Source organism: Labeo rohita, chromosome 16, assembly GCF_022985175.1.
Source record: "Labeo rohita strain BAU-BD-2019 chromosome 16, IGBB_LRoh.1.0, whole genome shotgun sequence".
NCBI lineage: Eukaryota > Metazoa > Chordata > Actinopteri > Cypriniformes > Cyprinidae > Labeo > Labeo rohita.
In genome coordinates this window covers 2,870,567-2,886,317 of record NC_066884.1, presented here as the reverse complement: position 1 = coordinate 2,886,317, position 15,751 = coordinate 2,870,567, and the positions used below count along the sequence as shown (strand labels likewise).

At 35.2% G+C, this 15,751-nt stretch overlaps 1 protein-coding gene across 1 annotated transcript; it reads right to left on the bottom strand.

Annotated features, from left to right (window-relative positions):
* Positions 1–6,527: 6,527 nt before the first annotated feature.
* LOC127178057 (leukocyte elastase inhibitor-like) lies at positions 6,528–11,215 on the bottom strand. Its single transcript, XM_051130685.1, has 8 exons — positions 11,049–11,215; positions 10,602–10,778; positions 9,329–9,487; positions 9,073–9,225; positions 8,876–8,993; positions 7,625–7,767; positions 7,361–7,528; positions 6,528–7,099 (listed from the first exon to the last, which is right to left on the bottom strand). The coding sequence occupies exons 2-8, from the start codon at positions 10,767–10,769 to the stop codon at positions 6,695–6,697; spliced, it is 1,314 nt and encodes a 437-aa protein (XP_050986642.1). The 5' UTR covers positions 10,770–10,778; positions 11,049–11,215; the 3' UTR covers positions 6,528–6,694.
* Positions 11,216–15,751: the final 4,536 nt, after the last annotated feature.

Below are 15,751 nucleotides of genomic sequence, written 5' to 3'. Positions count from 1 at the left end.
TTGGAATTTTAAAACTAGGAAAATCAAGTCATATTAAGTGTAAGTAAAATCACTGGAAGCATGTTGCTTTTGCAATGCCATTTATCTTGAAAATGAACCATGCATTTCAATCAGGAATGACACTCGCAATGATTTTAATGCAGGATTGATGAGTTGCATTGCTGAATCTTGTTCAGATATGAATGTTGCTGCATTTATAGAGATGCATGTATGGCTGATCAATCGGATTCATTTAATCTCAGGGAGGGTCAGAGTGTTTGAATTCTCTTAGGGTCATATTGTTTTTCAAAAGTGCTATTTTGAGAAGGAACACGTTGTACAGTCGACACACTGATGCACATTTGTATATATACATATATATATCAAGCTCAAGCACACTACACCGGCTCAGTGCTGGGCGCTCGGCCTCATCACAGTGGGATGCATGTGGTGTCAGATTGACATTAGGGATTGACAGAGAGGACAGGCCAGTAAATTTGGTCAGTAGAGCTGTGATATATGACACACACTCAACACATACTGTATAGGTGATGTGAAATGATTTTGAGACCAGGAAAAAAGTCATAAACAACATCGATCGCATCTCAACACTGCTTTTTCTGATAGATGCATTTTGGGTGAGCATCTGTGTTGTCGATCAGGACGCTTAAAACAGATGTGTGTTGATGAGCATGTGTAACCTTAGCATTTGCATTAGACTGCAAGAAGAGACTTTAAAATGTTTATATCTGTTGTCAAAATTTAGGAGTTTGCTAGCTTGTAGAATAATGGGTTTGACTGGGGCAGGTTGTCACATGTATTTCAGTAAATGTGCAGCACAAAAGCTTGTTTTGTTTCAGTGGTTTTGTATGTTGGTTTAGCTTAAAGCACTCCTTAAATTTGTTTGGGGCAATGGATAAAAAAGTCAATTTCTTCGCAATTTTGGTCCAAATCAAATTCAACGGTCCCTTGATGCTCACCAACCAGATTACGCCTGCAGATTGTTAATGAAATTAAAGTAATTGTTCACATTTTGCTGAAAAGAGAAAAGCCTTAATGTTCAGTAGTTTTTTTTTTTTTTTGCAACCAAGAACACAACATTTAAGTACAGACAAAAAACAAAATATTCCAAGTGGTTTCACAAGAAAATATTAATTTAAAAAGTATAATAGCATCTCAAAAATACTAAAACAACACTGCTGACAAGCAATTGATTTAAACATTTTGTTACTTAAAATAAAATAGGCTATTTTAACTAAAATAAAATATGAAAAAATTGCTTTTTTTTTAAGTTATGAAAGCAACATTTCTTATTTTTTAATTAAATACTGAATAACAAATTAAAAAACTAAAAAAAAAAAAAAAACGACATAAAACTACTAAAAATGTCAAAAACACAACAAAAGTACTAACTTTAACTAAAATTAAAATAAATACTGTTTTAAAATATTAATAAAAGCTATAATAGTATCTCAATGATCCCAAAATGACACAGCTTACAAGCAATTTTTGATTTAGGCCTATTTAAAAAGAATTTGTTTTCCAACCAAATGCACTGGTTGGAATACAAATATAAAACATCTTTCATGAAAATAAATAAGAAGGTATTTTCTTTGAAAATGTAAATTTATGAAGGCAAAATGCTTGGGGAATAGTTACAAAGGTTTGTATTTATACACCATGCATCTGTGGCTCTAGTGTTTACACATTACACAAAGAAGAGTTCTTGTTGTAAGCTGCATATAGGGTCTGTAGCCTATACATTAACACGAGAATATTAGCCGTGCTTTAATAATTAATAACCCTCCATCAATGATCTCTTGACCTACTGTCAGCCATCACTCCTGGATTTTAAAGCCCAGCTGCACAATCATAATTGCACTTTCTCAACAGAAATACTGAGACACACATACATGAAGACAAAGACTCATTATGTGGCACGTGGGTCCTACACAGGAACACTGTGTTCTGTACATTTTGTTCTACATGTCACGTACCGAGAAGCGCGGACCGCGGCGGACGCGCGCGTTCACGAAGCGCTCTGACGCCATCTGGCGGTGAACGCGACACCATAGGAGCGTCCATTGCAACATCTGCACGCTAAAGCCTTGCTTTATTATGTCTTTATTTCTTTTCATTTTAATGCGATGTTAAATTTAGATGTTCAAAATAAAGACAAATATAATTTGACCACCCTGTGGTCATTTGTATTTTGTTATCTAACGCGACGACTTCCAGACATTTACAATAACTTACACTACCAGTCAGTAGTTTTTGGACAGTAAGATTTTTGATTTTTTTTAAAATAAGTCTCTTCTGCTGCAAGCCTGCATTTATTTAATCTAAAGCACAGCAAAATTAGTGATATTGTAAAATATTTTTATTATTTAAAATAACTGCTTTCTATTTGAAATTATTTTTAAATGTAATTTATTGAAAATTCTATTTTCAAAATACAATTTTCAAAATTTATTGAAAATTGCAATTTGTTGAAAATTCAGTGATCAAAGCTGAATTTTCAACATCATTACTCCAGTCTTCAGTCTTACATAATCCTTTTTACATAATCACATACTGATTTGATTTGTTAATATGAACTTTTTTTTGTTATTATTATCATCATTATTTAAAACAGTTGAGTACTTTTTTTCATTCTTTTGAGATTCTGTGATGAATAGAAAGATCCAAAGATCAGCATTTATCTGAAATAAAAAGCTTTTGTAACATTATACACTATACCATTCAAAAGCTTGGAGTCAGGGGGGAAGAAATTATAGAAATTAATACTTTTATTTAGCAAGGATGCTTTAAATTGATCAAAAGTGATGATAAAGAAATTTGTAAAGTTGCAAAAGATTTTTTTTTCCGATTAATGCTATACTTTCTATTCATCAAAGAAACCGGAAAAAATCTACTCAGCTGTTTTCAACATAATAATAATGATAAATGTTTTTTTGAGCAGTAAATCAGAATATTAGAATGATCTCTGAAGGATCATGTGACTGGGGTAATGATACTAAAAATTCAGCTTTAAAATCACAGGAATAAATTACATTTTAAAATATATTCAAACAGAAAACAGTTATTTTAAATAGTAAAAATATTTCAAAATTGTATTGTTTTTGCTCTACTTTGAATCCAATAAATGCAGCCTTGGTGAGCAGAAGAGATGACTTCTAACTTCCAAAAAACGTTTGACTGGTTGTGTTTAAATACTTTATGCTTAGAGAATACTGGGGCTAGTTGTCACATTTTTTTAGTGAATATTTCTGAATACAAATGTAAGTGAATATAATCTTGGAAAAGTAATTATAAAAAAAAAAAACTTTAAAGTCTCTGCAAATGTTATCGGTAACTAAATCTAAAAAAAAAAATACCTATGGTAATTAAAATAAAGCTAAATAAAATATAAATATTAGATGAGAAACTTACTACAATAAAAAATCAATGCAACTCACTGCTGAATATATATATTTATAAAAGCTCATTCAAATTGTAATATAGCCTACTATAATTATTGTTAGTCAATATTTCTACCATTATATTACCTATTACAAAAAAAAGAAAGAAGATAGATTTCAATAAACAGACATGAACTAAGTAGGATTTTGTTATAATGTTGCCAGATCAGTTTGATTAAATTACAAATATCTCTGATCTAAGTTTTGAGTTGATGTTTGAGTTTTATTGTTGTCATGTTTTATTGAAAAAAAAAAAAAATCAGCCTAATTTAAACTGACTATTTTAGGATTTTCAGCAACATTTATTCAGTAGTGTTATGAAAAATAAACAATTTTCGAAATGGTACAAATGTAAAAGACAACATACAAAACCAGTTTTTAGCCATTAAATGGTTTTATTGATCAGTATATATATATATATATATATATATATATATATATATATATATATATATATATATAAATATATAAACTTTTTTCCTAACCACAGTGGTAATTTATTTTCCTCTCTGTCTGTTTTGTCCCCGCAAAACTTTCAGAAACTTTTATTTGAGTTTCTTAGTTCATTTGTAACAGCCGTTTCTATTAAATTAAAATAAATATGCTGAACAAAACAGGTTTTATTACCTTTGGCATAAAGTTGATTTGATTTATGTGAGTCTCTATTAGTGCCAGAAACAACAAGTGCTTAAAGTTTATGCAAACCATAGGAGTAAATCTCTATCTGAGGGTTGACACCCCTTAAAAATATCATTACAAGCGACTCTGTGTGTTGTAAATGATAAATGTAAAACGATTGTGTAAGTAGTAAAACAATATAAACGCAAAAAATGTTTTAAATCCCCCCTCCCTGGCCTAACAATGGTTTGGTCCACTGATTTCCCTCTTTACCAGTACATAAACCAGTTCGGTGGAAGAGAGGAAAGTTGTTGAGTAGTTGTGTGTAAGTAACTTACTGTAGTCTGTCAAGACATCGGGAGAAGTGATTCTTTCTCTTCATTACGGATGTTGCTGGATGATATCTAATGTATTTTTCTATAAGCGATTATAAGGTTACCGAGCTTAGTTAGTTTAATACCCTAGCTTGTCACCCACTACAACTAACACAGCAATAAGCCTGTCTGTGAACTTATATTAGCCTAATATTGTAGACCAACGATGTGTTGGGTTTTTTTTTTTTTTGTTTTTTATTGCAATAAAGAACAACAAGAGATATAGTGCGTACAAAACGAACAGTACGTACAAAAGATACAAGCAATCTTTCAATAATAAACAAATTATGGATCAAAGATTAACAGAAAGAGTAATATAATAGACAAAATTCTTAAGAAATAGAGAGAAGTCCAAAAGAAAGAAAGAAAAAAAAGAAGAAGAAATAGAAATACAAGTATATTAATGAAGAATATTAAACATGGCACAAATTCTAGATGTTTTATAGCTTTCTTGTTAAAAGATGTTGAAATTGTATTTAAATACAACTTCAGTTCTTGTATGATGATGTTAAAGTGGGGCTTACATTTAGTATATTTACATTTATGGACATAAAACTTTCCAATAAACAACAGGAGATTTATACAAAAACTTGCATTAAATAAATTCTGCTCTTTAGCATAAAACCCAAAAAGAATGTGTCTATAACATAAAGAGAAATCATAAAAAAAAGAAATTGCACAGAAAGAACAAAACGTATCGATGTCACTTTTGAATTTCTGCAAAAACTGCTTGACTGATAAAATCTATTTCTTTAACTTTATTTGTTAGAAAAAGTTTCTGAGGGAGCGACCAAACATACGGCCACTTAATGGCATCAAAAGAGGTTGAACAGAGAAACAAATAGAACCAACCACAGTGGAATCAGGGCTAGGAGGGCAAACAGAAATCAGTGAGCCACTGGTAATATTTCTAAAGAGCATGCAAATTTCTGAAGAGATGGCCTTTAAAACTGTATTAAATTCTTTCCTAGATATGGGAAAGTGATATCTTAAAATAAAATCAGAATAACTGTACAAATTGCCATCATTGTCAAATCATTGTTTCACTAACATCACTCCATTACTGAACCAGTTTTCAAGAAACAAAGATTTCCTCTTATGTAAAATATTACAATTGTTCCAAATAAAAAAAAAACGTGTGGTGAGAAATTATGCTTCTAAATAAGTTTCCAAGCCAAAAGCATTTGCTGATGATAACAGGAAAGTTTGATAGGAAGTTTACTAATAGAATAATTGCACATTAATAAAAAAATGTATACCTCCTAATTGAGAAAATACATATTGTGGGAATACACTCCAAACAGAAGATTGATTGTGGAGAAAGTGTTTTAGCCAATTAATTTTTAAGATATTACTAAGGGAATCAAAGTCAATAAAATTTAAGCTGCTCTTAATATAAGAATTTAAAATAACTGATTTTCTAATATAATGAGTCTTATTTTTCCAAAGAAATTTGAGCAACATCAAGTCAATCATTTTACTGGTAGGTTTATCAACATATAAACAATGAGCAGCATAGGATAATCTAGAGATACCTTCTGCTTTAGTAAGCAAAGTCCTGCCTTTCAGTGATAAATCTCTTAATAACCAAAGATTACATTTTTTTTGTTCTCTCCATAATTGGGTTAAAATTCTCCTGACATCATAGTTTAGTATCTTTTATTATTTTGATTCCTCTCAATATGATGTTAAGTGGCAAATCAGTGGGCTTGCTGCGGTTGAATATCTACCTGTAAATAAAAGTCCTCAGTCCCAGACGAAATCTAAAATATATCTGGAAGACGCACAATAATTCAATAATTATAATATGACCGCATGATGAACCTATGAACTCATATTTAAACACTAGTCTCCATGCTATATACACATGCTGTGTACACATATCTATCCTTACAAGTACAATTTTGGCTGTATAATTTGTGTCCCCTTCAAAAATTGCTCTTGAGAAATTTTATGTTTATTGTCCCCCCCCCTACTTTTAGATGAAATTTACATCCTTGATGCAAACTGATGCATTTGATTACACATGACATGCAGAAACCTGTGCAATCATTTAATTATCAACATGAGGTGAGACCAGGACAACTGTAATGCATTTAATATCTTCAATTATAAACACGTGAGGAATGATATCTTTTATCATGTGCATGAAAATGTTGTCTGTACTATGAATGTAAGTCATACAAGGTTTGGGGCGATTATTTCAGTAAAGCAGTAAAGTAGTTGTCCTGAGCTGGAAGGGTCTCATACAACATGACTTGCTCATGGAGAGCAGAAGCGTCCGTAAAACAGAATGCTCTTGGTTGGATTGTGTCGAATGAAGAAGAGGAACGGATGATCTGCATTAAACACCTGCGGGATCCTCAGACACCGGCTCATCACAACGGCGGCGGTGGCCGCAGCCGCTTCGGTTCCTTCCTCGTTTACTTCAACGAAGGCTTTATGAATCACTTTCGACACCACCAGGTTGTTGTTGGGCGACATGCCTGAAAGATTCACCTTCTGCAGGTCGAAAGCATCCTCCATTCCCATGCTGATCAGAAGACTCTTCATGTCATAGGTTTGCTCCATCTTGAATTTGGGCAGAGATACTTGAACTTCTTGTTTATACATGACTTCGCGTTTGGTCCACTCCATGAGTTTCTCATAGGTCAGTGCCTTTTCAAGCTGGATGAGAAAGTCATGTTAATGTGTGTTTGCCAGTAAGACATGATGAAATAACAATGTATATTTATGCACTTTTAAAAATAAAGGTCTTTTATTGGCATCTATGGTTCTGTGAAGAACCTATAACATCTTTTCAATTCCACAAAATATTCTTTTTGGTGGAAAAGGGTTCTTTAGATGTTCTTCACACTTCACACAAGAATTGTTCACTAAAAGATGATTCTTCTATGGCTTTGCTGCAAAAAAACTGTGCTGTCTCACCTTCTGAAGGCCAGTGGTTTCATCATGAATCTCATTAGGAAGGATGATCAACATACTGAGATTCTTTCCGACATACGGCAGCTCCAGAACCTGACAGTTCATCTGTGGGATGAAGGCCAGAGGAAACTCTGCCTTTTGATTCATCATCTTCACTGGTTTAGTTTGATTCTGCCATGCATCAATGAAAACAATTTGTAAACAAATGTCAAAACTCCTCATATTTCATTTCATATATTTTAATTCAACAAAACAATGAAATCTCACCTTGTTCAACTTAAACTGCCCATCTACGGTGGCTTCCTTTGGGAATTTCCTCTCCCAGTTCCCCTTGAAGTAGATGGCGTTCACCAAGACCAGTCTCGTCATTGCATCGATGGATCCATGTGGAAGCAAGTCCTTGATCTTTCCTGCAAAGCAAAAAAGATGATAAAATACCCCTTCACAAAGGGCTTCACATTTCTAAATTTTAATTCTACAAAGAGTCACAGATCAACTTAAAGGAGAAGTCCACTTCCAGAACAAAAAATTACAGATAATTTACTCACCCCCTTGTCATCCAAGATGTTCATGTCTTTCCTTCTACAGTCGTAAAAGAAATTGTTTTTTGAGGAAAACATTTCAGGATTTTTCTCCATATAATGGACTGATACGGTGCCCCGAGTTTGATCTTCCAAATTGCAGTTTAAATGCGGCTTCAAACTATTCCAAATGCGGTTGTAAATTTCCCAGGTGAGGAAGAAGGGTCTTATCTAGCGAAACGATTGGTTATTTTCATAAAAAAAAAAAAAAACCCATTTAATACTTTTTAATCTCAAACACTCGTCTTGTCTTGCTCTCCCTTTGTATTCTGGCTGAAGACAGTTAGGGTATGACGAAAAACTCAGATCGTATTTTGACGATGTAGGATGATTTCAAAATCATCCTACATCGCTGCAGAAGTTCCGACCCAGTCTTTACAAAGTGAACATGCAAAGAAGATCAAACACCCTTAACAAAAAAAGTAAAACAGCGATATAGGACGATTTTGAAGTTGAGGGAGAACATGAGATGGGAGTTTTTCAACCTACACTAACTGTCATGAACCGGAACAAAAACAGAGTTCAGGCAGAGCAAGACAAGATGAGCGTTTGACATTAAGAAGTATATCAATATTTTTTTATGAATTTATGATTGTTTCGCTAGATAAGACCCTTCTTCCTTGGGTGGGATCATTTGGGATCGTTTGAAGCCGCATTTAAACTGTATTTTGGAAGTTCAAATTTGGGGCACCAAATCAGTCCATTATGTGAGAAAAATGCTGAAATGTTTTCCTCAAAAAACATAATTTCTTTACAACTGAAGAAAGAAAGACATGAACATCTTGGATGACAAGGGGGTGAGTACGTTATCTGTAAATTTTTGTTTTGGAAGTGGACTTCTCCTTTAAGATCTACATATAAAAATACTAAATCTAAAGCTCTGCAAAGTAAAATCTTTTGTTTTTAAGAGTGACTTTAAATTTATGCTGGTTTTCACCTTGTGTTTTTTTCTCCACCCATTTGTTGATGTCGACACGTGAAGCGTCTGATTTCTTTATGAAGTCCACCTTCTCCAGTCCGGCTTCATAGTATCTTTTTGCATCATTAAGGAATTTCTGTAACATAGCAAGCATTTTCAGAACCTTGTTCTTTAATACCATAAGGAAACCTTGGATTATTTGCTTTGAGTCTTACATCAACAAACTGGTAGGATTGGTCTACGTAGAGGCCGTTGGCAAGACTCAGCGCATACGGGACTCCTGGTTTGTTCAGTTCACTCATGAGCTTGTTGAAGCCGGAATGAATTTGCTCCTCAGTCTTTTGTCCAGGTGCCGACTGAGCCTGTTTCTGTGTGCATCAACAATATCAAATTTAGTCAGATTAACCCGAAGGCTACATGCACCACTACTGCAAATACAGAGGTTGTTTCATGTGAATACTCATACTAAACCTTGAGTTCAGGAGGTAACTCAAATTTCTGGGTTTGTTGCATCATTGATGGTCCATGCTGACCCTTGACGCCACACGTTATCTGGGGTTTCTGGGGTTGTTGATGAGATCCTGAAGTCGCAGCATCAGCAGGTTTGGGAGGATTGGTAAAACACAGGACCTACACAGAATTATTATGATGGAATTAAATCCTTTTAGTATTCCCACTCAAAACTTTTTTGTAAATCTGTCATTATGCTGTATAATTTCCAAATCTTGGATTCAGTCTTTTTGTCAACTTGTTTTCTTTTAATTAGCACAGGTTTTGTATTTGTTTCTGGAGCTGATTGATTAATTGATCTGAGCTCATGCAACAATTTTTTTGAGTGAAAAAAAAAAAAAAAAAAAAACTATTTGTGAATAATTTTGACATGTTTACTCAAAAACTGAGGTGCACCAGATCAATGAGGGCTACAATCACTCAGTTCCCAAATGAAATACAAAACCTGTGCTAATTTAAAGAAAACAAGTCGATAAAAAGACTGAATCCAAGATTTTGTGATAATATAATGAGGAATTTTTTACTGTTCATTTTCAAGATGTTATACCCCGTGTGCGAAAGCCAGTGCAAAGCCAGTACATTAAGTCCGATGTGATAACATTAACTAGTATTTTTAGGAAAAAGAAATCCTCTCTGGGACAAAAATACTGTGACAGCTATTCTAATACATTCACCATCTATTCATCTATCATCTGTTGTGAACTCATTTCTTAAATCCCCTTTAGAAAGTTTACAAATGCATTTCAAATGCATGCAAAACAATGACATTTTTAATGGAACCGTTGATGTCAAATAATTTTTATTGTTGATTTGCAGCCTTAGGCCATTGGTTAACTCTAAATAAGGGGGAAATACCTCGCAACGTTTTTGTTTATGCAATGCCTAGTACTCTAAACACATTGAGTAACGAGTAGAATGAACTTCCCATTTAAGTAATCATTTTTACACATGTTTTGTTTACAAGTCAGCGTTTCACAAATAATGTCCACTGTATATTAATCCATAACTTTTAGTGCATATTTGGAATATAATGCACAAGCTGCAACAGTGTGGTAAGGACGAGTAAATAACAACCAGTGTTCATTTCTGGTGAGCTGTTCCTTTAAAAATCTTTTGTGCAAAAGGCTTGCATCACTTCCTGGTCTTGTTCTCCCTCTGTCTTTTCACACTTTCTCGTCACTCTCTCTCTCTCTCACTTAAAATAGGTGCAGAAATTCAGATTGTGTGAGATCACCTTAAACATCTGAGCTGCTGTGTTTCCTTTTGCTCCTAGTGACACCATGGCTAGAGCCGAGGAGATGCTGAGAGGAGAGTAGAACACATTTTTTGATGCGTCTTTTTCATTGATCTTCTTAAACAGGTTTAGAGAGAACTGTGTGTTTGCTGCAGGCAAAGGCTCCATTTTCACAAGCTGAGCAAGAAAGAAGAGAGATGCATTATCAGCATAACAAATAAAGTCAAAATAATTCAATGTGAACAACCTCACATTTTTGTCAAAGAAATATGGATGCTTTATGTCTCGTATAACATCAAATTTCTAACATCAGAACAGTAGCTTAGTAGTTTCTGGTTGGATTTTGTACACATACAGATCTGAAATGTACTAATTTGTTAGTTCTATTAGACTATAAACTACATAAAAGTACTTTAAACAAACAGAGAAGTGAATTAAAAGCTTTACCTAGAATATTCAGCAGAAGTGAAGAAGTTTCCCGTGTGTCAGAGATGAATGAATTCTCCTCTAAATGCCATTCTAATAAATGTTGCCTCGCCCTAAAACCCAACCTCTAAACCAGATCCAGCCTTTCTGTCAAACTAAAGGTTTGTTGGAGCTGAATGTGGAGGAGAATGTGGGCGGCTGTAGTCGAGGGGAGGGGTGGAAAAGTGCTGTCAGGCTGGATGTTTCCACATCTGATCTGACAGTAGATCTGCGTAAACAAAGACAAACACTGACTTTCCTTCCTAGCTTATAGAGAATGTTCACAGAACACGTTGCCAAGGTTCTCTCAGTGTTATGAACAAACGTTCTTCCAGTAACGTTAATAGAACATTAATGCAAAGTTATATGGTCGTTAGCACAAAAACATTTGGAATGTTTTCTGAAACATTTTAGTTGGGTGTTTGAGTAAAATTTTTTAAATGTTTCAGAATGTTTGAAGAAAGTAACATTCAAAAGTAACATTCCCATAATGTTCGCAATTTAGTAAAGGGTTACTTCACCCCAAAAATGAAAATTTTGTCATTAATCACTTACCTCCATGTCGTCCCAAACCCGTAAAAGCTTCGTTTGTCTTCGGAACACAATTTAAGATATTTTGGATGAAAGATATCTGTCCCATTGACTGCCAGGTAAATGCCACTGTCAAGACAAAAAAAAATATGAAAGTTGTTATACAAAAATTGTTATATAACAATTTATGTATAAAAAAATACATAAACCATGACACGCACCTGGTGATCATTTCTGTGCATAATTTCATTCTCAAATGAGTTTTAGTGATGTGTATTCTTTATGAAGTATTTTCCCATTATTGTGGAGATGTTTATATTTGCTTTTATTCATATAGCCTAAAGCTATACAACTCTACTGGTCAGGCCCATTGTACACGAAAGTGGTTGTGAAGTAACTTACCTACTTTAAAATAAAGGTAAAATAAGTCAGAAATGTGACTCATTCTGGGTGTGACTGTATGAAGACACAAGTGTACAAACATGCTTTCACCATCATGCAGTAGGGATGGTGTAATCAGTGTGTCTTTTGTTTTGTGCCAAGTAGATGATTTTAATTTGACAGTTAAAGAATGACATTTATAAGCATTCAAAACACAATATGCAAATGATTTTCTAAAGAAATCTTCTTTCAGGTTTTGCCTTACAGAATTTCTTCCTACATTTGATTTATACTGAACCGTCACACTACAGGCATCTCGGTTCGGTGCATGAGGCCTTACAACGAATACAGGCAATTCACCCTCAATCCAGAAGGATTTGATAACCACTGGCAGAAGAACAGCGAATGCCAGGAGTTGCGCACATGAAAACAAAGCCCACTAGACAGTGACCATGTGCTGATTCAGCAGTAATCTCGATTCTGAACTCGTCTCTCACTGACAAAGGAGTATAACATTACTTTAAAGGCTTGCACACTCAACTGTCTGTGAAATGGAGCTTTGTGCTCTTGTATCCTCTCTCATTCAGCACAAATATTCCATAACATTTCCATATTTGCGATGCATCCAAATGTTAAACTATTATTTATTATATATATATATATATATTTTTTTTTTAAATATTTTTACATAATAAACTATTATTTATTATTTATACATTATAGACTTTGTACTTCAGTCACGTTCTAATGGTGACACAGTGAGGCAGGCACGCTGATGTTTGGTTCACTGTGTTTTATTTTGATAAAGTACCAACTGCGCTGTCAAGTTACAAATAAATAGTGTCAAGTAAACAAATAGAATGTTGCTTTCTGCCATTTGAGTTTCCTTTCCGTCACAAAACTGAACTGAATCTCCGAATATATAAGCTATGTTACGTGTCGCACAGTTTTTTTTTTCCCTTGTCTATCAGTTAATTAAATTAAATATTTTTCAAGTATCTATTCATTGTATGTATATATGTGCTACAGATTATTGATTTGATATAATATTTAGTATTTTTTTGACATGTAGGTGGAACAACTGTAATTTGTACTACTGTCTGTTTAAACTAAATAAAAAGAAACCTAGCATAAAAGATTTTTTTTTTTTTTCTGTTGTACTGAAATTGTATTGAACCGTGACCCTTAAACCAAGGTATGTATCAAACTATGACATCTGTGTACCGTTACACCCCTGATATTAATCCAAAACAATAGCAGTTCTTGTCTTAGGACAACTTTGACAAACTGTTTTTGATCCACTTCAAAATATATACATATAATATAGTTAGATTGTGTCATAAAGTTTACCAATGTTCATATTTGTTCATTAACGGTCAAGCTGACACTGTTGTGAAATCACTTACCTGCTTTAAAATTACTCAGAATTGTGAGTAACCTGGGAGTGACTGTATAAGGTTTGTGAATTAGTGATGCGCAGATGGCGGTTATATCCGTGGGACGGGTGGTTCAGGTGGTTCGGGTAGTCAAGTCAAGTCAAGTCACCTTTATTTATATAAAGAAGAAGAGAAACCAGGCTCAGTCGGGGGGCCAGTTCTCCTCTGGCCAGACACAGAGGACTCACCAGTTTCCCGTGGTCTTGTGCCGACAGCCGTCTAGGTGACAAGGTCTTCACTGGGGATCCGTCTCTGGGGCTCATCTAGTTGATGTGGTCTCCGCTGACATTCAGCGCTGTAGAGATCGTCTCTAGGTGCTGAACCACCGTCTCGGCTGGGTACGGACTGGATCCGGGGGACTGCAGTGACCATCTGATCTGGATACGGACTGGATCTGATGGTTAAGGTGACCTCGGAATAAGAAAGAAACAGACTAATAGCGTAGATGCCATTCTTCTGACGATGCACTGAGTACATCGGGTGTTATGGGAAGTGTTCCCGGTTCTGGTTGACCTAATTAGTGCAGCCTAACAATCCTTTAACGGATTTGAATTATAAGAATATGTTGATGTGTTATGTGTAAGCAAGGTTAAAGAGATGGGTCTTTAACCTAGATTTAAACTGACAGAGTGTGTCTGCGTCCTGGACAGTGTAGGGTAGATTGTTCCAGAGTTTGGGAGCTAGATAAGAAAATGATCTGCCGCCCGCGGTTGATTTTGATATTTTAGGTATTATCAAATTGCCAGAGTTTTGAGAACGCAGCGGACGTGAGGGACTATAATGCGATAAGAGCTCGCTCAGGTACTGAGGAGCTAAGCCATTCAGGGCTTTATAAGTAATTAGCAAGGGTAATTAGGGTAATAAAAAATAGCATTCTGATTATTTGCAGGTGGGTCGCGGATGGATGAGATAAATCAATAATGATGCAAATATTAACTACATTTTCTAAAATATGAACCTGTTTTAAATACTTTTTCATCAGGCAATTTCATTTGTGTGTGTGAATGTGTCTGTGTGTGTGTTCGCCTCTTCGAGAAATTGCAGTGACAGAAAAGGTGACATTCCAGATAAAGTTTAAAGGGAGTTACGCCTGTGTTAATGCTATTGAGTAAGGTAATACGCAGTGGTGTAGTGCAGTACCTGCGTATACCCATTTCTTTATCAGTCAGCTTTGACATCTATGACATCTGTGTACCGTTACACCCCTGATATTAAACCAAAACAATACCAGTTCTTGTCTTAGGACAACTTTGACAAACTGTTTTTGATCCACTTCAAAATATATATATAATATAGTTAGATTGTGTCATAAAGTTTACCAGTGTTCATATTTGTTCATTAACGGTCAAGCTGACACTGTTGTGAAATCACTTACCTGCTTTAAAATTACTCAGAATTGTGAGTAACCTGGGAGTGACTGTAGGAGGTTTGTAAATTAGTGATGCGCAGATGGCGGTTATATCCGCGGGACAGGTGGTTCGGGTAGTCAAGTCAAGTCAAGTCACCTTTATTTATATACCGCCTTTAACAATACAGAATTGTGACAAGGCGGCTGTACAGTATTAAATAGGAAATAGTACATCAACAATGCCAAGGGCAACAATAAACACTCAATTTTCAGGTAAAGGTAGTTAATCAAATATAATAAAATAAAATACAATATCGTGTGAAGAGAAATTGTCCCCAACTAAGCAAGCCAGAGGAGACAGCAACAAGGAACCAAAACTCCATCGGTGACAAATGGAGAAAAAAACCCTTGGGAGAAACCAGGCTCAGTCGGGGGGCCAGTTCTCCTCTGGCCAGACACAGAGGACTCACCAGGTTCCCGTGGTCTTGTGCCGACAGCCGTCTAGGTGACAAGGTCTTCACTGGGGATCCGTCTCTGGGGCTCATCTAGTCGATGTGGTCTCTGCTGACATTCAGGGCTGTAGAGGTCATCTCTAGGTGCTGATCCACCGTCTCGGCTGGGTACAGACTGGATCCGGGGGACTGCAGTGACCATCTGATCTGGATAGGGACTGGTATGGTTAAGGTGACCCCAGAATAAGAAAGAAACAGAATAATATTAGTGTAGATGCCATTCTTCTGACGATGCACTAAGTACATCGGGTGTTATGGGAAGTGTTCCCGGTTCCGGTTGACCTAATTAGTGCAGCCTAACAATCCTTTAACGGATTTGAATATGTTGATGTGTTGTGTGTACGCAAGGTTAAAGAGATGGGTCTTTAACCTAGATTTAAACTGACAGAGTGTGTCTGCGTCCTGGACAGTGTAGGGTAGATTGTTCTAGAGTTTGGGCGCTAGATAAGAAAATGATCTGCCGCCCGCGGTTGATTT

Excerpts from the sequence above, each read along its gene's own strand:
- LOC127178057 (XM_051130685.1), bottom strand. The coding sequence starts at position 10,769 with ATGGAGCCTTTGCCTGCAGCAAACACACAGTTCTCTCTAAACCTGTTT. Across the intron at positions 7,768-8,875 it reads GGTGGAGAAAAAAACACAAG|GAAAGATCAAGGACTTGCTT; the intron begins GTGAAAACCAGC and ends TTTGCTTTGCAG. Across the intron at positions 7,100-7,360 it reads AAACCACTGGCCTTCAGAAG|CTTGAAAAGGCACTGACCTA; the intron begins GTGAGACAGCAC and ends TTTCTCATCCAG.